The sequence below is a fragment of the Mixophyes fleayi genome, chromosome 12 (genome assembly GCF_038048845.1).
Source record: "Mixophyes fleayi isolate aMixFle1 chromosome 12, aMixFle1.hap1, whole genome shotgun sequence".
NCBI classification, from domain to species: domain Eukaryota; kingdom Metazoa; phylum Chordata; class Amphibia; order Anura; family Limnodynastidae; genus Mixophyes; species Mixophyes fleayi.
The window spans coordinates 29,463,719-29,488,854 of record NC_134413.1 but is presented as its reverse complement, the minus strand read 5'-3'; the positions used below and the strand labels follow the sequence as shown (position 1 = coordinate 29,488,854).

Here is a 25,136-nt window from a genome sequence, read left to right as displayed (position 1 = left end):
AAAACAATAATGACCATTTTGCTCAGTTCTGAGGATGAATTAGAAAAATGCATGCATTTGCTATCTACAGTTTTGCAAATGATTCATGGCAGTTTATTCATTACCAAAACACATTGGGTGCTGCCATACATCATTGAGAATTCAAAGTTCAATGGGCTTATGGGACACTACAAGGTCTACAGACATCATCAGAGCTTGAGAGTTAGAGAAAGAGCCTCACGTTAAGAAGATGGGTTCTTCATAATAATTTGATTTAAAAAAAACAAACAAATAGAAAATAGTTGAAAAAATATATTCACTTTGAGATTGGGTTGTCAGGTCTGTTCATTACAAATGTCCCCAGACACAGATCTGTAAATAATCTAATCTGATAGAACTTTAACTTTTAACCTATTTAAAGGTATGCTCCAGTTTCTGGAATGGTGGCGTATTGATAACAAGATTGCTGGGTAAATAAACATTCCCGTCATTTAAATATTGTCCATAATGCTTTTACATACCAGTAAACAAATGAGAATCCAATTCTACTTGAGACAATATATTTCTGAACGTTAGAGAATGATATCTAGCTGATGACCTAGAACCATGGGAAGGTTCAAAGAACACAGAGTAGAGGCAGCCATGTTGTAGGCTAAAGCAATATTTATGAGGATGCAGCCTTTGTGCCACCAGTGATATGACTACTGAGCCGGCTCCGTAGTGAGACAGCTTCCACTCTTCTTGGAAGGTTTTCCACAAGATGTTGAAATGTTTCTGTGGGAATTTATGCCCATTCATTCTGTAGAGCATTTATGAGGTCAGACACTGATGTTGGACGAGAAGGCCTGGCTCGCAACCTCCATTCCAGGTCATCTCAAAGGTGTTCGTTGGGGTTGAGGTCAGGGATCTGTGCGGGCCAGTCAAGTTCTTCCACACCGAACTCATAAAACCATATCTTTGTAGTCCTTGCTTTGTGCACTGAGGCACAGTCATGCTGGAATAGAAAAGGGCCTTCCCCAAACTGTTGCAAGCATAGCATTGTCCAAAATGACTTGCTATGCTGAAGCATTAAGATTACCTTTCACTGGAGATAAGTGGCCTAGCACAAACCCTGAAAAACAGCCCCATACCATTATCCCTCCTCCACCAAACTTCACAGTTGGCATAATGCAGTCAAGCAGGTAACTTTCTCCCAGCATCCGCCAAACCCAGACTTGCCCATCTGACTGCCAAACAGAGAAGCGTGATTCGTCACTCCACAGAACACGTTTCCACTGCTCCACAATCTAGTGTCGGTGTGGTTTACATCACTCCATCCAACGCTTGACATTGGTCTAAGTGATGTGAGGCTTGCATGCAGTTGCTCGGCCATGGGAACCCATTCCATTAAGCTCCCGCTTCACAGTTTTTGTACTTACATTAATGCAAATGGAAGTTCGGAACTCTTCAGCTGTGGAATCAGCAGAGCATTGGCGACTTTTACGCCTTAGAAGTCGTTGACCCCACTCTTTGATTTTACATGGTCTTCCACTTCATGGCTGAGTTGCTGTTGTTCCTAAACACTTCCACTTTCTAATAATATCACTTACAGTTGGCCGTCGAATATCCAGCAGGGATGAAATTTCACGAACCGTCTTAATGGAAAGTTGCCAACTTATCACAGTACCACGCTTGAAGTCACTGAGCTCTTCAGAACGACCCATTTTGTATCACAAATGTATGCAAATGGAGACTGCATGGCTAGGTGCTTGATTTTATACACCTCTGGCAACAGGTTTGATTGAAACACCTCAATTAATTAACAGGCGTGGCCAAATACTTTTGTCCATAGCGTATATATACATACACAGAGGTCAGCCACAACATTAAAACCAATGACAAATGAAGTGAATAACATTGATTGTCTCGTTGGCACCTGTCAAGGTATGGGATATATTAAGCAGCAAGTGAACAGTCAGTACTTGAAGTTGATGTGTTGGAAGCAGTAAAAATAGCCAAGCGACTTTGACAAGGGCCAAATTGTGATTGCTAATCGACTGGGTAAGGGCATCTCCAAAACAGCAGGTCTTGTGGGGTGTTACCAATATGCAGTGGTTAGTATCTACCAAAAGTGGTCCAAGGAAAAACAATATAGCGAACGGATGACAGGTTCATGGGCGCCCAAGGGTCAATGATGCATGTGGGGCGCAAAGACTAGCCTGCCTGGTCCAATCCCACAGAAGAGCTACCGTAGCACAAATTGCTGTTCTGGCACCTGGCTATGATAAAAAGGTGCCAGAACACGCGGTGCATCACAGCTTGTTGCGTATGGGTCTGTATAGCCACAGACCAGTCAGAGTGCCCATGTGGACCCCTGTCCACTGCCTACAATGGGCACATGAGCGCCAGAACTAGACCAAGGAGCAACAGAAGAAGGAGGCCTGGTTTGATGAATCACATTTTTCTTTTCGATCATGTGGACAGACAGGTGCGTGTATGTCGTTTACCTGGGTAAGAGATGACACCAGAATGCACTATAGAAAGAAGGCATGCTGGCCTAGGCAGTGTGATGCTTTGGGCAATGTTTTGCTGGGAAACCTTGGGTATGTGGATGTTACTTTGACACGTACCACCCATCTAAACATTGTTGCAGACCAAGTAAAATCTCTCTTCTTCTTTTGCATGTCTCTACAAACTAAATATGCTTGTTAGTTATTTACAGAGTAAACCATTTCATCATATACACTACATTGTTTGCATTTTTCTTTCTCATGTGAAAATGTTTGTATTACCATTTGAAATTGATTGTTATAACAAAAAAAAAACGTCACACCGAACACGATAGAAAGAAGCCAAAAAGGAAAGCTGGTCGTTTGTTCCAGAAGTGTTTCTTCCTTAGTTATTTTATGCTTTACCGCTCTCTTCGCACTCGGTTCCACTCTGTTGCCTGTGACATCCCTAACTAAATCAGGAGGAGATAAATGTAGAAGGCATGCTAGTAGTTTTAAAGTTTAAATACTGTATAAATAATATACCTTTGCTGAAAATAAAAGCTTTAAAAGAAATAAAGAACAATTTTTAACAGTCATTTAGATCAGGAGTGTCCTAACTGTGGGCTTTATGAGGCCTTCCCAAAGCTTTTTTTGTGGCCCCTACCTTCTACTGCTCACCATTACAAAAAGGATATTGGCCCCTAAGCATAGCTATGACATGTGCCTCTCTCCCTTGGACAGCAATGATTATATAGATAAATCCTTAGCTGGTGGCATGAAAAAGAAATATCCAACACCCCACACACTAGAGGCAGCTATTTTGTAGTCTGCACCTGTAGAATGCAGCCTCATCAATTTGCTAAAAGCAAAATTAAATCATTGAGATATAAGCCAATATCAATTCACAAGGCATTAGTGACATCACTGAGGCATTTGGTTCCATTACCAGCCTTATCATGACACTGTCCTCATCCATTATAGCTGTGTCCTCACTAACAGGTCACTGCCTCCCACAAGGTCAGTTATTCTACTGAAATACTATGTGCTGCTGTGAAACTCCCACCGATCTAATTGGCTACCAAATTTGCTATCGTTACCCACTACTAAACTGAGGACATCCCAGACAAGCAGGAAATGAAGATTGAATATAGAACTCAGCCCTTAGTCAAAAGCGCCTTATAATGTGGAAAATACTACTATTAGTTTAAAGATACAACATCATAGAAATGGTCCAAAATCCTTTATTTACTTTTTCCCTTCTTTTTAAATAATAGTTAATGGCAGTAATCCATTTTTTCCAGTGACACGCTTGGAGTAGGCAAATTAAGGAAAAGCATAAACAGAACTGTTTCGGTAGACTGGAGGGTGAGGCCAGTCCGGCATCACATGTCCTAAGTCTATAAAACAAACCGCTCACATAAAAGCCAGTGGGATGGTTGATCTGTTCAATATTATTTACAACTTCCATTTCAAGAGCCATCACCCGTGTAGAGACCATTTCTCGGTGTGACAAAAAGCCACTGTTGTGGATTTCAGTAGTCAATATGCTCATATGAGCACAATAATAAGAAAACTACAAAAGCTTGCAATTATAGAATACAAAACATAACAAAAAAATGTGCATTGCCGATTTTCCCCCGTTGCAGTGTTGCGGCAACGATATCACCCCCAGCAGAACAGAAAACAAGTCATGTAAAGGTATTTCTACAAATGTTTTAAACACATATGAACACAGAAAGAGATAGCCTGATTATTTTCCACAGATATTTTAGAAGTGAGACAAAATGTTTGAGGCAGGTCTGAAGTATAGGCGCACTCCAATAGCATTTTATTATTGGAAGATCGTATTTGTTCTAGAGCGTATTGCTTTATATTACAGTACTTCCACTCCCAGTTTAGTGGGCATTGTAGTCACAAATGTCCTCTCCATCTGTTCTGTTGTAGTTGTGGGTGAAAGCAACCTACACATCTTAATAATGGTGTTCACTCCACATTAATATCCATTTCGTCTTCCCCATCATCCTCCCACTGTTGACATTTCTTACAGGCTTTTCTGGATACGCAAACATTAAATAGAAAAAATACATCTTGTGTTGCTTCTTTCCTCACCACTCAAGACTTTCCATATAAGATGATTTGCTGGTATAAAAGTGCCATCACACGTAAAACCTTTGGTGCCCATGATCCTAGCCTTGATAACTGGATCAAAAATGTCATACAGAAAGACATATACAGGTTTCAGCACTAAGGGAGTAATAATCTCAAATCCTTTGAAAAAAAAAAATTAGAAAAGCAAATAGCTTTTCTCGTATATGTTCATTTACAGTCATTATGAGGAAAACTAGAAGTCCCAAGGAAACAAGTTGCCCAGAGGTTAAATATAAAATTGGTGGAAAGCCAACCGATCCATAAAGGGCTGCACTAGGTTGTCTGTAGCAAAGTAGAATACAAGTCCAAAGGTAATGGAGATGGGGAGTGCAGGCAAAGCCTTCTTGAAGATGGCAAGAAGTAGCAGAGTAAGGCACAGACCCTGGAACAAGAGCAAAATTATTCATTATAATGAATGTTATAATGCAAGAATACTAACAACATTTAGAATACCTGAGAAATTCAGATAGAATTTGCTATTTGACAGCACAGAACTGAGAGTTGTCAAAGTTTAGAAATTCAAAAATCTGTTATTAGTAAATTAAGGTGACGCCAAAATGGAGTTTGACAAGTTGACAAGCTGAAATATATTAAACATTATATGTAGCAACCAAATGATTGTGGCTGGAGATTCAGAGTCTATTAATGTACACACAGAGTTTGTAAATAAAGCCAGAACAAACAAAAGCCATGGCTAATTCAGGAGATGTTACTGCAACCCCCTCCACAAATACACACAAATCATTATGCTTACTTTTTGAGCTATGTCTTTGTAGTGTAATACTCACAATTAGTATGGCAACAAAGCACGCCAGGGTGGTATTCCAGTCTCCGCTGGCTGTGGCTGAAGCTTTCCCAACAAGCACGCTGTAGAAGATGAAGTCTCCTAGTCCGAGTTTCACTCCCCCTAGAGAAAAGATTTTATTTATTCTATTGCCATAAGACTGATCAAAAAAAGTCTTAAAACAGAAGCAACTATCTGTAAATCGAAATCAGATTAACATAAAAATACAGTACTCAATAAGGTGTTGCTTCCTTAAGTCACTGTAACTGTATCTTATATTATTATTAGCCTTTAATGATAAGGCAGCGTTGTACATACTACAAACAGTTCACCGTACAACAGAACAGAATAGTAAACGAGTAAAACCAAGAAGGCAATGGCTCCAAGCATAGCAAGTACAGTGAAGTTGGAGGAGGAGAAATGGATTAGAAACAGGAGGGAAGATGGCCCTGCTCATAAGAGGTTACATACTAAAGAGAGGGCAAACAGACCGCAGGCACTAGAGGGTCTGTTTGAAGGTGCACAAATTAGTGGACAGTCGGATAGAGCGAGGGAGGTCATTCCAGTGGAGGAGGGCAACCCGGGGGAAATCCTGAATTCTCGTGTGGGATGAGGCGATTAGAATGGAGGAGAGGTGACGGTCATTGGCCGATCGCAGGGAACGGGCGGGAGTGTGAGTCAGGGGTAGGAATAGTGGTGGATTTGGACGGCGCTATGGGAGGTAGGAGGAGATTCCCATTTTGCCATGTCTGTGCTAGGGAGTGGGTGAAGGGATTGCAACCTGCAGGTTACCTGAAACCTTTGATCAGGCCTTCCCCACACCTCACACAAAAGGGGGAAATTCAATTCCCCCAAAGTACCGCCGCGCTAAATCTATTACTGTTATTATGGTAGTTTTAGCCTGGCTTTCAGCTCGCAGCAGCAAAAAGCCGGCGTTAGAACTACCGTAATAACAGTAACGCGGCCAATTGAATATGCCCCAAAAAGTCATCTTCTTCTTATACAGCAAATTGTTTGGAACCTCTGATTCTTTACTGTTCTGTATGTTGAGTAATTGCCAAATGTCATGAACTAAATCTTCCACTCTCTGCACACTATCAGTGTATGAGGGTACTGGATCAGAGTCCTCAGCCACCTCACCTTCCTGCTGGGAAGAAAGTTCAGAGCTGAACCCTTCCCAAGACTGAAGGACCGCCGAGAGCTGATGCTTCTGGCGTCTGGATGTGGACGCAGAGTGCAGCATCATTTTCCCAGGAGCAGTAAACCTACACTAGACACTGCACCGATTGAGCCAAGCCCTGAGCCCAAATCAGCTCATCAAGTACAGCAAAGGAGGGATCCGAATGTCCCCAAGGGAAGCTGGATTACTCTATGTGGCTCCTGAAGGAAGGGCAGAGAAGGGAATTCATTTCGCCCTCTCTGCTCAGGACAATGAGGTGGACCAGTCATGCTGTAGTGGTGGACAGCATGCCCAAACCCCTCTTCAAACTAGGTGATCAAGGGTCTACATAAACCATGGTTGAGGCCAGGAACAGAGGTGTAGTTGAGGTACTTCTGTAGCAGGGCAGAGGGGGTCAAGTACACCCTCTGATAAATAACCTTATCTGTCCTTTCAGAGTGACAAAGTGTAAAATAAAAATAATTGTGCCCACTTCCTGACACAGGAAGTGGGCACAATAATTCCAGCAGAGGAAGGAGCAAGAAAGTTTGAGCTAATTATGTTTTTTTTCCCCAGTGTCCAGCAACCTATGGGTAATATTAACCCACTGACTATGGCTGAAGGACAAAAACAACTTTAAGTGTATTACGCCCCAGAACAAAAATTAAAAAGCAAAACAGTAATTTGCAGAGGACCTCATTTTTTAATTGGCAGCATGAATGAACGAAAAAAAACCCAGAAAACCCAGGGTACTCGAAAAAAAGCAAATAATGCAGATCTCTTAAAACATTAATTACAGTGCATTGTGCTTTTTGCGAGTGTGTGTACATAAAATATTTTTCTCTTTCATCCTTCTGGGGGACACTGCTACCATGGGGCTGTAGTTGGGGAGTGAAGGAATTGGCACTTAACTAGTTAACTTGTTACTTGTGACCTGCTGACAAACCGCTTTTGACTGATAGTCAGAGATTAGATAGTATCTTTCATAACCTTGTTTCTTGTGTTGTATAATTGCTCACTGTCGCTGTATATTCTATTCTGTGAATGTTAATCCTTTCATAATGTCAGGCGGAGACTACAACTCTGTCTGTGAGCTCTCCTACCTCGACAGGGGGGCTTTCAGGGGTACTCCAACAACAGATAAATAACGGGACAGACCTAGCAACCGCTGGCCCTTCATACTCTATCGTTTCCCAGAGGACCCACGTAGGGGAGCCCGCTTGGTCCTCCTCTTTGGTTAGGGGAATTGATAGACTGAACAAGTTTCTAGACTCTCCGAGATATTCTCAGTCTAGAACCAATCATCCTCTTCAGATGAATTTTCTGAATCGGATACTGAAAGAAGAGAATGGAGAAATTCCTTACAAGACAGACGGTCACCAGGTGATGGATGTTGAGGATTCCCACAGAAATCAAGGCATTGAGAATCTGGTCTTGGCAGTTAGAAGGACCTTAAGATCTCCTAGACATAGATGAGCCTCCCGCTGCAGATCAGGGTCTTTTTTTTTTTTTTTTTTTTTTTTTAAAAAGGACGCACAGTCTGATTTCCCCCTTCTTCAGAATTAAGGGAAATTGCGGAGGCAGGTTGGTTTCAACCGGACCGCAAGGTAGTAGTTCCTAAAAGATTCATGGCATTGTGCCCTCTACAGCTGGAGGATGTTAACCGTTGGGAACAAGTACCAAGGGTTGACACTCCATCACATCACTTTGCCAGTCCTGGGCTCAACTTCCCTTCAGGACGCTACTGACAGGAATGTGGAAGGACTTTTAAAATCCATCAATGTAGCTACAGGAGCCTTTTTTAGATCTATATTATCCTCGGCATGGGTTGCAAGGGCCATGCAGTCCTGGACTGACCAGCTTGCGGCAGCACTTCAGGATTCCGACCTTCTCCCCCTTGCGCTGCACCTTAAAGAGGCATCAGGCTATTTATATGAGGCGTCTCAAAATGCAGCCTCAATGTTTTCTGCTGCGTCTGGCTTAGTGGTGGCAGCAAGACGAACCCTCTGGCTTAGATCGTGGGAAGCCGATGCAGAGTCCAAGTGTTCCCTTGAGGCCCTTCTATATTCGATATCGGTACTGTTTGGACCCGAGCTGGAGAATATAATTTCTCAGGCAACTGGGGGAGGGGGAGCACGTTCCTTCCAGTAAATGTACCAAAGGCTCGGGTTCCCAGGTTCAGATCATTTCGCCAGCCCTTTCGAGAAAACTCGCCCGATAGAGGTCAGGCGAGTAGGGGCAGATCCATTGGCTCCAGAGGGCATTCGCAAAAGAGAGGTGGTCTTCCTCAGCAAGGCGTGCTGCTCTCAAGCTGCAGGATAAACCTGTAGCCTGACTCAAATCTTCCTCTCCTCGCGGCTGCGGGAGTGCGTCTGCAGTTATTCAAGGAACAGTGGATAGCGTCCTACCCAGATCAATGGATTCAGGGGATTATGACAAGGGGCTACATGATCAGTCTAGTGGTCAGGCCCCGCGTTGGTTCTTTCCTACCTTCTTACCTTTAGATACCATAAGGAGATAAGCGATGTTGGATGGCGTTGCTTCTTTTCTTTCCACAGGCGTCATTTGTGCAGTTCCAGAAGTGCAGAGATGCCAGGGACTCTACTCAAACCTATTCTTGGCCTCAAAACCGGATGGTTCTTTTTGCCCAATTCTCAATCTATAGTCCCTAAAGTTACACCTATGGGTGGAAAAATTTTGCATGGAATCTCTGCGGTCTGTAATAAATGGTCTGGAACGGGAAGAATTCCTGGCGCCCATAGATATTCAGGATGCCTACTTGCACATTCCAATATGGGAGGGACATCGGTCCCTACTTGGCTTCACGATAGGAGCTTCCCACTACCAGTTCAGGGTGCTCCCACTTTGTCTCTCATCAGCGCTAAGAATTTTCACCAAGGTGATGGCCAGTTGTCTTCATTTCAGGGGAATCAGAATAGTGCCCTACCTGGACGATCTTCTCTACAAGGCGGCATTCGCTCATCTCGGAGTCAACATCTGGATCTCGCAATCAGGGTGTTAGAATTGTTTAAATTTAAGATCCATCCGTGAGACACTCAGTTAATCGCTTGCCAAAGGAAGACATTCTTGGGTCTCACCATGGACACCAGAGAACAGAAGCTGTTCCTTCCCAAGGACAAAGCCCGATCCATTCAAATCTTGACGACCCTGGCCTTGTCTCAACATAGTCCCTTCATGCTCCTCTGCATGAAGCTTCTAGGGAAGATGGTCTCAACATTCAAGACTATCCCTTACGGAAGATTCCACTCCACACGGTTTCAGTGGGATCTTCAATCGAAGTGGTCAGAGTCTCACCTCAGATTGGACTCTCAGCCAGGCCGTCTGTCTCAGGAGACCCGGTCGTCCCTTCACTGGTGGAGAATTCGGGACCATTTGATTGTCAGCAGGTCGTTTGCTCCAGTGTCCTGGATAACCGTTAGGGTGGACGCTAGTCTTCAGGGCTGGGGGGCAGTGACCCTTCATCTTCGCCTCCAGGTCCTCTGGTCACAAGTAGAAGCTGTGCTTCTGATAAACATTCTGGAGTTGAAGGCTATGTTAAAGGCACCGAGGGGGGCTCAGGCTCTTCTTCAGGGATATCCAGTTCGCCTCCAATCCAACAATGCCACAGCAGTGGAATACGTCAATCAGGGGAGAACCAATAGTGCCAGGGCAATGCAGGTGGTTACTCAGATGCTGGAATGGGCGGAACTATTTGTTCCCTCGCTTTCGGCAGTATTCATCTCAGGCGTGCTAAACTGGGAAGCAGACTTCCTAAGTCGACACGCAGTTTTGTCAGGAGAATGGTTTCTCCATCCGGCGGTCTTCCAAATGCTTGCTTGCAAGTGGGGTCTTCCGGATCTGAACCCAATTGCGTCGAGACACAACCGGCAGGTTCCTAGGTTCTGCTCAAGGGCCAGGATCCCCCTGGCGGTGGATGTAGATGTCATGACAATACGCTGGTAGTTCAAGTTGGGATAGTCATTTCCCTCAATCCCGGTTCTTGCACACGTTCTCAAGAGAGTCAGGCAGGGAGGTCTGCCAGCAATACTAGTGGCACCCGAATGGCTGGGCAGGGTCTGGTTCGCAGACTGTCTGTCCATGGCGTTCGTTCAGGGGTTTCGGTTACCTCTACGCTACGACCTTCTCTTCAGGAGCCGTTTCGACACCAGGACCTTCCTCGGATGACTTTAATGGCATGGCTCTTGAAGTCAGCCTCTGGAGGTCAAAAGGGTTCTCTTCCAAGGTGGTGAACGCTCTTTTGCGGGCTAGGAAACCTGTTTCCGCTCGTATCTACCACAGGATTTGGCAAACCTACATTCGTTGGTGTGAGATTAGAGATCGCCATACTGCGACTTTTAAATTTTCCTCGTCTTATGGCTTTTCTACAGCATGGTCTTTAAATGGGCCTCTGGTTGGGTTCCTTGAAGGTCCAGGTGTCGGCCTTATTAGTCTATTTTCAGTTGTGGTTGGTGGACATGCCAGACAGAAGGACTTTTCTTCAGGGGGTGTTGCACATTCAGTCCCCTACGTACCACCCACTGCACCATGGGATCTTAATTTGGTACTTTCAATGCTTAAGTCTCCTCCTTTTGAGCATTTACAGTCAACGTATCCGACATTCTTAACATGGAAGGTGGTTTTTCTGCTGGCAATCGCCTCAGCTCGTAGAGTATCGGAACTTGGGGCTCTTTCATGCAGGGAACAATATGTGGTTTTCCATGATGATCGGGCGGTCCTCCGTACTGTCCCGTCTTTTCAACCTAAGGTGGTATTGGGGTTTCACTTAAACCAGGAAATTGTACTTCCCAGTTTTTCAAGAACCTTCTACTCCTTGTGGAGATAACCAGATGGAGCTTTTGGATGCAGTCAGGGCATTATGCATATATGTTCATCGGACTGCACGCATTAGACGTTCAGATTCTCTTTTTGAACTATATGATCTCCATAAATGGGGATGGCCTGCTTCTAAGCAGAGCATTTCCAGATGGCTTATTTCTTTCAACTATTAAGTATGCTTACATCAGTGCGATCCGATCTGTGCCCAGTCGCATTACTGCCCATTCCACCAGTCAGTGGGAGCTTCTTGGACCGTGCGAAATGGGGTCTCAGCTGGAGCAGCTATGCCGAGCGGCCACCTGGTCCTCGGTACACACATTTACTACATTTTACCAGTTCAATGTGTTTGCGTCTTCGGACGCTGGCTTTGGCCGTAGTGATTTACAGGTCGGTTAATCAGAGCGGTCCCTCCCTTAGGAGGGCTGCTTTTTTAAGCCCCCATGGTGGCAGTGTTCCCCAGAAAGATGAAAGAGAAAATGGGATTTTTATACTCACCTATAAATCATTTTCTCTGATTCCATCTGGGGGACACTGCGTTCCCTCCCTTCTGCTCTTCTGTTGTTCGGTCTTTGGTTGTTTTTCTCCCCTTCCTTGGGGCTTTAGAATTACACTGAGGAGCTATAGGGGGATTGCAGAGGGGAGGGGTCTTTCAGCAGATCACAAGTAACAAGTTAACTAGTTAAGTGCCAACTCCCTCACTCCCCAACCATGGTAGCAGTGTCCCCCAAATGGAATCAGAGAAAAGGATTTATTGTGAGTATAAAAATTCCATTATTTTTTCATTTGAAAAGTTACAAATATATAAAGGATTTACAACAGATCTTAACCTCTGCGAAAACTGCCACATAAGTACAGCCTAAGGAGAGCAGACGGAGGACTGAATATTTTGAGATGAACATTATGAGGGTTTTACTGAAGACGTAAGGGCTATATTTTAAGGCCATAAAACTACAGGACATCTGTACAGTATCAGAAAATATGTCTGTCTGTCCTATTGGAAAGGAAGCTATGCAGTGTTCACCGAGACCTTCTGCACATTCCTATGAAATGGCTGGAGGCTACGAAACAGCTCACAAAGCACAGAGTCTCATTACATTGCCCACAGGGGAAGGTTGTAATAACAAATGTGTCCTGTGACAGCGCAGAGCCTGCAGCACTAATCAGATTAGACAGCTTTGCTTCACAGCAAGGTGTGGTGCGAGATATGGTACACAATTCTCTTAGTGTGTGTCTGTTTTTGGACAAGCAATATTTAGCATTCTGATTGTCATTGTAGCTGACTTACAGGAGGTCCAGGAATTTTAGTCTGAAGACAAACATCATAGAAAACTATATGAAAGAAACATCACATTTCTGCTAATTGCTTATTGCACTGTGGAATCATAAGTTCTGTTCATAACAGACCTTAGTGATAGTCACATACATACACCAAACTTTCCAAATCCTGACAGAACACAAAGGGGGTATTCATAAAAACAGAAGGGTGAAAGTGTAAACTGGGCAAAATTGTTACACCCTAAGCTCAAAATATTTTCAATAAAAGAAAAAAAAAAAAAAAAAGCTCAATTGTTCCCCCTCACAATGCCTTTGTTTGTTTTCATATTCTGGTGGGAAAAGAGAACCGGGCTTATCGTGGAAACGGTACATTGTGTTGATTTTGTTTTGTTTTTAAGAGAAATGACACACAACTGCAGCATTATTCAAAGTTAAAGAAAATCATACTAAGTGCAGCTGCCAGTACACAGCTCAAAGTGGTTTAGTAAGCGCTGGTCCCATAAGCTTATTACATTGGGGAGATGCTGTGGCGGGATTACATGGTGAGGGTGCAACACCCTTGAAGAGCAATCAGTTTAGGACAATGCCACATTACAGTGTTCTGCTGATAACTGTATAATTCATGTTATTGAGAAGCTGTGAACAGTAACTGCAATTATCGAAATATACTATTAATAATCAACTTTTCCTACACTTGCCTTTATTTTTCATGATGTCTGTACAGCGAACGTCTGTTACGTGTTATGCTATTAAAGAGTGGAGTACACCTTTCATGAAAACATCACGGTTCAGTAGTGTAACCAGTTTACAATTCGTTAGCTCATGAAATAAAAATAAAAAATGAATGCACTCACGCTCCTCAGGATCTTCACTAGGAGGGGCATTACTTGGGAGAGCTTGTATAGCTGCTCTGGACTCTGGTGTAGAACCAATTTGTCCGATTCTGGCATCCCTGTGTTCTTCCCAATCAGCATCAAAGCCTCCATTATCATCAGGTGTAACAGCGTCACTTCCTGCCTGGACAGCTGGCACTTGTCAAGATACAAGGTAGACAAAAGAGATTTAAGTATATAGGACACATTACTAAAAATACATGCATTACATACATAGCATTATTCACACAAAGGTGGAAATGACACTGCACCTCAAAGTGTTGATAAAAATATAACATTTACAGTGTAATGTACAGTTAGAAATACACAAACCATTCTGGAGAAAAATCAGCTCTAAATCTATGAGTTCGGAACCAAGAAAGAAAAGTTCAAGAAATGGTTCTTTAATATCAATATCAGCTTTTTATATAGCGCCACTAATTCGGCAGCGCTGTACAGAGAACTCCTTCACATCAGTCCATGCCCCTTTGGGGGGTTGGGGGAAGAGAGGGAGAGAGAATTTTAGGTTTTAAACTCTCTTCTGAATGTCCTAGGATCCCTTTAATCGGATTTGAAGTTGATCGTGGTTTTTACTCCAATCCACAACACATGCATAAATAAGGGAGAAACAAACAATGATTGTATGAAATATACTCCCAAATAATAGTGCAGTTAAAAAATGGGTTTAATCATAGAACACCCGCAGAAAAAAAAAAACGTACGATTTCCTTCAAGACTTATTTCACCAAGGTGTGGAATCACGTTTTTTCCCCACTGCAGGTGTTGTATGATTAAACACGTTTTTCAGTGCACTATTATTTGGAAGTATATTTCATACACTCATTTATTTCTCCCTTTTTATATGCTTATATCGTGGATTAGAATGAAAACCACAATCAACTTCATATCCGATTACAGGGATCCTAGGACATCCAGAAGGGAATTTGAAACCTAAATCTACCTATATTGAACTCGTACAGAACTGTTTCTTGAACGTTTATTTTCCGGTTCTTAACTAATCTTAAAAGACCCAACCTGCTCACAATATATATTGTTGTTTTTTTTTTGATTGTGGGAATTAAGGGATGAGATTCTAGGAGCAGGGGAGCTGCAGTTGATTAGGAGTGCAAGGTTTAAGTATATTGCAGTATTAGCTATAAATCTAATGCTCTCCCTAAACACCTTAGGCATTATTTAAATTAGCTGGGCAGAAGTTCCTGTGACACAGAGATCATGTGATCATTCTGTGACAAATTGAGCACGCTCCCACCACTAGAGAATATACCTTTAGAATAGCCAGCAGTTGGCCAACTAAATGCACACGTGTAAAAAGGTGAATAAAGGTACAGAAGAAACTATAAAGCTGTAACACACAGTAAATGTCTCGTTAGGTTGTCAGTTCAGATATCTCTTTAATGTGCTGTTGTGTATAGGGGAAAGGTACTCTCAAGACGTGTGCTAAGATGTAAATATCTTACAAAGGAGGTAGCACCGGGGGTTTAAAATAACCAGTCTAAAGAACTAGGGCACTGGTCACCATTTGTATGTTGTAACACACCTGCTGACACATCTATATTAGAACTTTGTGTCTTGTAACACTGTCACATTATTGTGCTAAAGGAAGCTGGAATAACTTAAAAAGAAGCCAATGGAAATCTTAGCTATTTGCTCTATTTTACTATTAAAATATAGTTAATAGAATATTTTTTTTTGTACTAAGGCTGTTTTGTTTTTTTAAAACCTATTGAATCATAATTCCATCCAGACACATTCAGCCCCACACATTCCTCAACACACGGTTTGGAAACAAATCAACTTTTACAATGCAAGTGTATAGCAAGCCTGGTGCTCTAGTTGTAGACAATCCCATTTGTTGTCATCGTTGAAGTACAGACATGTAGAAAGTATTGATTACATCCCAAGCAATTCAATTATTTACAATACATACAAATTCACAGCAGAATGTTGCTGCAGGCAAATTCCTTTCAAAGAAGAATTCTAAAAATAATTAGCACAAATAATTCTAAGAATATGCATACATTATATTAAGGAATGTGTTGACCTGACAGGTATGTACGACAAATAACTGTTTAGATACTTTTGCATTTCCCAGTGAATACAAGTCTGGTTTCTTGTAAAACACTGCCCGTACTAGTGTACGTGGATCTATGTTCACTGGAATTTTTACATACAATCAGTAATGAGGACAGTAAGAGTGAATACAAGTACACTATAGAAAACCAGCATAAAAGGGACATCATTATCTTAAGAAATTGTTTTTGTATTCAACAAAGCATTAACAACTGCTTTCCTGTATCTTGTGAGCACCATTGCGTATATTTCTTTGTGGCAGCCTAGTGTTACTATCATACCCATGAAAAGTTTACAACTCATTTTTTTTTTTGTAAATCTCTTTTTTATTGAAAGATTGAACAGCTTTTACAAACATATCTATTTTGCATAGAACAATGCATTAAAGATATTCAAAAATATTACATAAAGACACATATACATGAACACGATGCAACAGTAGTTCAGCATAAAAATAAAGTACCATTTAGTATTCAATAATACATCATGTAGGGATGGGGGAAAGACAAAGAGGGATAGAGAGAGGGAGAGAAAGGTAGAGCGGGAGGGAGGGTTCATTTATTCCACTGAGAATATAGTGGTGAATCCTTGAATTCGAGCCACTCAAACCATATTGTCACGGGCACTAGGAGTCTTTACCCAGGGATCACCAGGTGATAGGCTTACCAGAGCAGTATAGGTGGTAATATGGTACTCTGGTAGCAGGGTGATCACGGAACAGGAAATAGCAGATGATGAGATGCTCAGGAAAGTCTATGACTAGCAGCACTGGCAATATGGAGGTAGTAATACACGAGGAACTGTATGGACAAAGGACACGTGAAGGTAGTCAGTGGTCTGCGGTAGCAAGTTGTACCACTGCTATAGTGAGGAGGAATGTCCAACAGAAACGAGGAGGTGATGAGAGTCAGCGGTCTGCGGATAGCAAGTTGTACCGCTGTCTGAGTGAAGGAATGGAATCCAAGTGGAGGTATCCGGGGAGTCAGTGGTCTGCGTTAGCAAGTTGTACCACTGCTATGTGAGAGGATACTGGAACAGGTGAAACTGTAAACAGGAGTCAGTGGTCTGCCACTAGCAAGTTGTACCACTGAATATATATGTGAGGAGGTGCACGGGGAGAGACTGCAACACAATATATACACGGGCACCTTGACTTTGATCCACAGTAATATGCACAATATAAATGTATAAATGACTGAACAACACTGCCAATATAGAAAGTCTCTTGAAGTAATCCAGCATGAGATAACACAGTCAATGATGGCAGTAGAGTCAGCAGATAGTACACTCCAGAGGAGAACCAACACAGTCCAGCAAGGTATGCAATACACAGCACAGTCAATGGGAAGTATGCATACCGTGGTTCAGGAGAAGGCAGTCAGACAGGAGTGCAGAGATACCTGAAGGGCAGGAGGCCAGCAGGATACAAGTCCCTGGATGGGTGAAGCGGGGGTCTAGCAGGTGCAGCGCACAGGTAGGTAGACCAGCAGGGAACACAGGAAGGCGTGGAGAGCGGATCAGCAGTAGATGGATGAGTAGCGCTGAGAAGTCACAGCAGCGGGTCTCTGCGGGAACACGGAGGTAACCAATAGCAACCAGCAGGTGCAGTAACGATGGGACCCCGGAGCAGAGTTGAACTGGAACAGATGATCACGGAGAGTAGCGGGTAGCAATAGTGGCAGCAGACTCAAGGAAACACGGTAGAGTTGACGAGGACTGAAGACTGAAGCGCACAGAGGCAGCGGATAGGAATCAGCTAGCAGTCACGATGATGAAACACAGACGAGTTGCAGGTTGAAGACTGTAGTGCACGGAGGCAGCGGATAGGAATCAGCCAAACAGTCACGATGATGAAACACAGACGAGTTGCAGGTTGAAGCCTGTAGTGCACGGAGGCAGCGGATAGGAATCAGCTGGCAGTCACAATCATGAACAGGTGAGTGGATGTGGTTGAAGCCTGTAGTGCACGGAGGCAGCGGATAGGCATCAGCTAACAGTCCCAATGATAAATGGTAGAGTTGAAGTGATTAGAAGACTGTAGTGCACGGAGGCAGCGGATAGGAATCAGCTCACAGTCACGATGATACAGTAGATGGTAGAAGTGGTATGGGAACCACAGTAATCAGCAGGGCTGAATAAACAAGGAAACACAGGAACACCTTCAGAGGCTCATGGGGAATGAGACTCCAAGATCAGGCAACGTGGTGTTGACCACAGGTGCTAAATATAGGGAGGTTGCCTGATCTGCCAATTAAGTTAAAGGAACATACACTGGAGGTATAGAAAGGGCTGCGCATGCGCAGTCCCTCAGGATGGAGGACGGCCACGGTTCCTAAATGTCCGGGAAGAAGCACTCACAGTCCGGTGAGTGACAGTACCCCCCCTTTTAAAGGTGGGCACAGAACGCCTGGAACCGGGTTTGTCCGGATTTTTGGAATAAAACTTCTTCAGAAGGGCAGGAGCATTAAGATCTTCAGCTTTGATCCATGAACGCTCTTCAGGACCAAAGCCCTTCCAATGAACGAGGAAACGGAGGACTCCTCGCGAAATTTTTGCATCCAATACCTCAGTAATCTCGAAATCCTCCTCCTGATGAACTTGAACTGGCTGCGGTGCTGAGGAAGGAGTCGAGAAACGGTTGATGATGAGAGGTTTGAGCAAGGACACATGGAAGGCATTGGAAATCCGAAGATTCTTAGGAAGAAGAAGTTTAACACATACTGGATTGATAACTTGAATGATCCTATATGGACCAATAAAACGAGGGGCGAATTTCATAGATGGAACCTTCAAACGAATATTTTTGGTAGATAACCAGACACGATCTCCAATTTTTAGTGGTGGAATAGCCCGCCTCTTCTTATCTGCGAAAGACTTATATTTGTTAGATGTCTTCTTTAAACAGGTTTTGACCTGAGACCAGATATTTTTGAAGGTCTGACAAGCAGTCTCCACAGCAGGAACTTGGGTGGGCGGGAGGGCAGGAAATTCCGGAAAAGACGGATGGTGACCGTAGACCACAAAGAATGGAGTTTTGGATGATGACTCATGATACATGTTGTTATGGGCGAATTCAGCCCAAGGGAGCAATTCTACCCAGTTGTCTTGGTTGGCTGAAGAGAACATCCTAATAAAAGTCTCAAGATCTTGATTGACTCGTTCCGTTTGTCCGTTAGATTGCGGATGGTAAGACGATGAGAGTGCTAATCGTATGCCCAAGGTTTTACAAAGGGCCCGCCAGAATCTGGAAACGAATTGTACTCCTCTATCTGACACAATCTCAGACGGACATCCATGGATGCGGAAGATTTCTTTAATGAAATGTTCAGCCAGAGTAGACGAGGAAGGTAAACCGGACAGAGGGACGAAATGAGCCATCTTCGAAAATCTGTCTACCACTACCCAAATAGTATTGTGATTCTTACTTGGTGGCAAATCAGTAACGAAATCCATACTAATATGGGTCCAAGGCTTGGACGGAATGGGTAGTGGTCGCAGCAACCCTGCTGGAGTTCTGCGGGAGGATTTGAACTGAGAACATAAATCACAGGAAGCAATAAACTCTTTGACGTCTCTCCTCATTGAAGGCCACCAGTAACTACGAGAGAGAATCTCAAAGGTCTTATGTTCACCGGCGTGTCCAGAAAAACGAGAGGCATGGAACCACGAAAGGATTTTCCGCCTCAGAGTAGGAGGCACGAGGGTCTTCCCAAATGGTAGCATTTTGGTGGATGAAGCAGCCAGAGAAATACATTTGGGGTCTAGAATAGCATGGTTGGGAACCTCTTCTACATCAGAGGACGTCACAAAAGCTCGAGATAGAGCGTCAGCTTTCTTGTTCTTAGCAGCTGGTTTGAAGGTTATAATTAATTCAAAACGGGAAAAGAAAAGAGACCATCTTGCTTGACGAGGGTTCAAGCATTGAGCAGATTGCAAATATGACAAGTTCTTATGATCCGTGAAGATCGTCACCGGATGGCGAGCTCCTTCCAACAAGTATCTCCATTCCTCTAATGCAGCTTTGATGGCCAGCAACTCCTTGTCCCCGATAGTATAGTTTTTCTCTGCGGGCAGAAGACCCCGAGAGTAGAAGGCACAAGGATGTAATTTTTGTTGCTCCGAGCGTTGGGAGAGAATAGCTCCTAAGCCCACATTAGAGGCATCTACTTCTAGGAAGAAGGGGAGTGTCACATCAGGTTGTCGCAGAATGGGAGCAGACGAGAAGGACTCTTTGAGGATTTGAAAGGCTTGGAGAGCCTCAGATGACCATTGCTTAGTATTAGCCCCTTTCCGAGTTAAGGCCACAATGGGAGATGCAATGGATGAGAAGTCTTGAATGAAGCGTCTATAGTAATTGGCAAAACCTAAAAAACGCTGGATGGCACGAAGAGTAGTTGGCTGAGGCCAATGTAGTACAGCATTTACTTTGTCTGGATCCATCTTCAGGCCAACTCCGGAAACTATATACCCCAAGAATGGAATCTGGGGTAACTCGAATGAACATTTTTCCAATTTACAGAACAACGAGTTTTTCCGTAGTCTGGAGAGGACCTCTGCCACATGTTGGTGATGAGAAGGCAGGTCCTGTGAGAAGATCAATATGTCGTCCAGGTAGACCCGACCCCTGGGAGGAGTCTTGCCAGGTAGAAGGTCGATCGGACAATCCCAAGAACGATGAGGAGGAAGACGTTCAGACTGAGCTTTATCAAACACATCGGCAAATGAAGCATACTGAGGAGGGAGTCCCGGGGAGGAAGATGAGATGGAAGATCGCTGTACTTTAAGAGGAATAACTTGAGAGAGACAACGATGGTGACATTCAGACCCCCAAGACGTAACTTGAGGGGTGCGCCAGTCAATCTGGGGAGAGTGACATTGAAGCCATGGAAGGCCTAAGACAATCGGACTTGTCGTAACTGGAAGAATTAAAAACGAAATTTCTTCATGGTGTAGTACACCAATCTGAAGGGTTACTGGAGACGTACTCTGGGTGATGAGACCATTGATGAGACGTGATCCATCTATAGCCGTCACAGTAATGGGTGTTTTTAAAGTGATCACTGGTAGGGACCATTGATTCACTAGTGATTTAGAAATGAAATTTCCTGCTGCTCCGGAATCAATCAATGCCTGTGACTCAAAGGATTTGGTAGCAAAGGAAATCGTAACATCGAAAGCGCAGACTTTAGATTTCATAGACAATGGAGAGGACTCCAGGGACCCTAACTTTACCTCTCCAGAACTAGTTAGGGCCTGGCATTTCCCGATTTCTTAGGGCAAGAACTGAGCATATGTGTGGAATCAGCACAATAGATACAGAGTCTATTCTTTACTCTTCGTTTCCTCTCTTCTAAAGATAATTTGGAACGTCCTATCTCCATGGGAATCACAGAAGGTGAAACTGGACGAAATTGAGGGTTTAAACGAAGAGGTGCTTTAGCAGAAGTTGTTTTCTCAGATTCTCTTTCACGAAATCTCATGTCTACACGATGGCAAAGAGAGATCAAATCTTCTAGTGACGAAGGAAGCTCTTGGGTAGTCAGTGCATCTTTAATTTTATCGGAGAGCCCCTGCCAGAAGGCGGCAACTAATGCTTCAGTATTCCACTGAAGTTCAGAGGCTAAGATCCTAAATTGAATGACATACTGTCCTACTGTATGGGAGCCTTGTCGCAAACGAAGAATGCTGGAAGCAGCGGAGGTCACACGACCTGGTTCATCGAACACACTTCGGAACGTGGAAATGAATTTGGCACTATCTTGTAGAATTGGATCGTTTCTTTCCCACAGAGGGGAGGCCCAAGCCAGGGCTTGTCCAGAAAACAATGAGATAAGATAGGCCACTCTGGAACGATGGGTAGAAAAATTTTGAGGTTGGAGTTCAAAATGGACTGAACATTGGTTAAGGAAACCTCTACAAGTTTTGGGGTCCCCGTCATATTTTGACGGAGTAGGCAGGTGAAGCATAGGAGCTGTAGACACCTGGGATGGCACTGGGGAGACGGAGGAAAGCACAGGAGCTTCAATATTAGCTGTAACAGTCTGTCCAGATGTTCCTTGGGAGGTTAACGATTGGTAACATTGAAGTAACAGCTGTTGGCGAGCATCCTGTTGCTCCACACGGCTGACCAGATGCTGCAGCATCTCTTTAGCAGTAGGTTCCGTATCTGGGTCTGTCATGGCCTGATCTTACTGTCACGGGCACTAGGAGTCTTTACCCAGGGATCACCAGGTGATAGGCTTACCAGAGCAGTATAGGTGGTAATATGGTACTCTGGTAGCAGGGTGATCACGGAACAGGAAATAGCAGATGATGAGATGCTCAGGAAAGTCTATGACTAGCAGCACTGGCAATATGGAGGTAGTAATACACGAGGAACTGTATGGACAAAGGACACGTGAAGGTAGTCAGTGGTCTGCGGTAGCAAGTTGTACCACTGCTATAGTGAGGAGGAATGTCCAACAGAAACGAGGAGGTGATGAGAGTCAGCGGTCTGCGGATAGCAAGTTGTACCGCTGTCTGAGTGAAGGAATGGAATCCAAGTGGAGGTATCCGGGGAGTCAGTGGTCTGCGTTAGCAAGTTGTACCACTGCTATGTGAGAGGATACTGGAACAGGTGAAACTGTAAACAGGAGTCAGTGGTCTGCCACTAGCAAGTTGTACCACTGAATATATATGTGAGGAGGTGCACGGGGAGAGACTGCAACACAATATATACACGGGCACCTTGACTTTGATCCACAGTAATATGCACAATATAAATGTATAAATGACTGAACAACACTGCCAATATAGAAAGTCTCTTGAAGTAATCCAGCATGAGATAACACAGTCAATGATGGCAGTAGAGTCAGCAGATAGTACACTCCAGAGGAGAACCAACACAGTCCAGCAAGGTATGCAATACACAGCACAGTCAATGGGAAGTATGCATACCGTGGTTCAGGAGAAGGCAGTCAGACAGGAGTGCAGAGATACCTGAAGGGCAGGAGGCCAGCAGGATACAAGTCCCTGGATGGGTGAAGCGGGGGTCTAGCAGGTGCAGCGCACAGGTAGGTAGACCAGCAGGGAACACAGGAAGGCGTGGAGAGCGGATCAGCAGTAGATGGATGAGTAGCGCTGAGAAGTCACAGCAGCGGGTCTCTGCGGGAACACGGAGGTAACCAATAGCAACCAGCAGGTGCAGTAACGATGGGACCCCGGAGCAGAGTTGAACTGGAACAGATGATCACGGAGAGTAGCGGGTAGCAATAGTGGCAGCAGACTCAAGGAAACACGGTAGAGTTGACGAGGACTGAAGACTGAAGCGCACAGAGGCAGCGGATAGGAATCAGCTAGCAGTCACGATGATGAAACACAGACGAGTTGCAGGTTGAAGACTGTAGTGCACGGAGGCAGCGGATAGGAATCAGCCAAACAGTCACGATGATGAAACACAGACGAGTTGCAGGTTGAAGCCTGTAGTGCACGGAGGCAGCGGATAGGAATCAGCTGGCAGTCACAATCATGAACAGGTGAGTGGATGTGGTTGAAGCCTGTAGTGCACGGAGGCAGCGGATAGGCATCAGCTAACAGTCCCAATGATAAATGGTAGAGTTGAAGTGATTAGAAGACTGTAGTGCACGGAGGCAGCGGATAGGAATCAGCTCACAGTCACGATGATACAGTAGATGGTAGAAGTGGTATGGGAACCACAGTAATCAGCAGGGCTGAATAAACAAGGAAACACAGGAACACCTTCAGAGGCTCATGGGGAATGAGACTCCAAGATCAGGCAACGTGGTGTTGACCACAGGTGCTAAATATAGGGAGGTTGCCTGATCTGCCAATTAAGTTAAAGGAACATACACTGGAGGTATAGAAAGGGCTGCGCATGCGCAGTCCCTCAGGATGGAGGACGGCCACGGTTCCTAAATGTCCGGGAAGAAGCACTCACAGTCCGGTGAGTGACAGTACCCCCCCTTTTAAAGGTGGGCACAGAACGCCTGGAACCGGGTTTGTCCGGATTTTTGGAATAAAACTTCTTCAGAAGGGCAGGAGCATTAAGATCTTCAGCTTTGATCCATGAACGCTCTTCAGGACCAAAGCCCTTCCAATGAACGAGGAAACGGAGGACTCCTCGCGAAATTTTTGCATCCAATACCTCAGTAATCTCGAAATCCTCCTCCTGATGAACTTGAACTGGCTGCGGTGCTGAGGAAGGAGTCGAGAAACGGTTGATGATGAGAGGTTTGAGCAAGGACACATGGAAGGCATTGGAAATCCGAAGATTCTTAGGAAGAAGAAGTTTAACACATACTGGATTGATAACTTGAATGATCCTATATGGACCAATAAAACGAGGGGCGAATTTCATAGATGGAACCTTCAAACGAATATTTTTGGTAGATAACCAGACACGATCTCCAATTTTTAGTGGTGGAATAGCCCGCCTCTTCTTATCTGCGAAAGACTTATATTTGTTAGATGTCTTCTTTAAACAGGTTTTGACCTGAGACCAGATATTTTTGAAGGTCTGACAAGCAGTCTCCACAGCAGGAACTTGGGTGGGCGGGAGGGCAGGAAATTCCGGAAAAGACGGATGGTGACCGTAGACCACAAAGAATGGAGTTTTGGATGATGACTCATGATACATGTTGTTATGGGCGAATTCAGCCCAAGGGAGCAATTCTACCCAGTTGTCTTGGTTGGCTGAAGAGAACATCCTAATAAAAGTCTCAAGATCTTGATTGACTCGTTCCGTTTGTCCGTTAGATTGCGGATGGTAAGACGATGAGAGTGCTAATCGTATGCCCAAGGTTTTACAAAGGGCCCGCCAGAATCTGGAAACGAATTGTACTCCTCTATCTGACACAATCTCAGACGGACATCCATGGATGCGGAAGATTTCTTTAATGAAATGTTCAGCCAGAGTAGACGAGGAAGGTAAACCGGACAGAGGGACGAAATGAGCCATCTTCGAAAATCTGTCTACCACTACCCAAATAGTATTGTGATTCTTACTTGGTGGCAAATCAGTAACGAAATCCATACTAATATGGGTCCAAGGCTTGGACGGAATGGGTAGTGGTCGCAGCAACCCTGCTGGAGTTCTGCGGGAGGATTTGAACTGAGAACATAAATCACAGGAAGCAATAAACTCTTTGACGTCTCTCCTCATTGAAGGCCACCAGTAACTACGAGAGAGAATCTCAAAGGTCTTATGTTCACCGGCGTGTCCAGAAAAACGAGAGGCATGGAACCACGAAAGGATTTTCCGCCTCAGAGTAGGAGGCACGAGGGTCTTCCCAAATGGTAGCATTTTGGTGGATGAAGCAGCCAGAGAAATACATTTGGGGTCTAGAATAGCATGGTTGGGAACCTCTTCTACATCAGAGGACGTCACAAAAGCTCGAGATAGAGCGTCAGCTTTCTTGTTCTTAGCAGCTGGTTTGAAGGTTATAATTAATTCAAAACGGGAAAAGAAAAGAGACCATCTTGCTTGACGAGGGTTCAAGCATTGAGCAGATTGCAAATATGAC

The 25,136-nt window shown here is 44.1% G+C and overlaps 1 protein-coding gene across 1 annotated transcript in view; it reads right to left on the bottom strand.

Moving 5' to 3' along the window:
• Positions 1 to 3,675: 3,675 nt before the first annotated feature.
• The window catches only part of PSEN1 (presenilin 1), a 58,375-nt gene continuing 36,914 nt past the window's right edge, over positions 3,676 to 25,136 (bottom strand). Inside the window, exons 10-12 of the mRNA XM_075192088.1 lie at positions 13,507 to 13,683; positions 5,387 to 5,505; positions 3,676 to 4,980 (exon numbers count right to left, since the gene is read on the bottom strand). Coding sequence (XP_075048189.1) covers positions 4,825 to 4,980; positions 5,387 to 5,505; positions 13,507 to 13,683 — 452 coding nt within the window. The 3' untranslated portion in view covers positions 3,676 to 4,824. The remainder of the gene's footprint in view (positions 4,981 to 5,386; positions 5,506 to 13,506; positions 13,684 to 25,136) is intronic.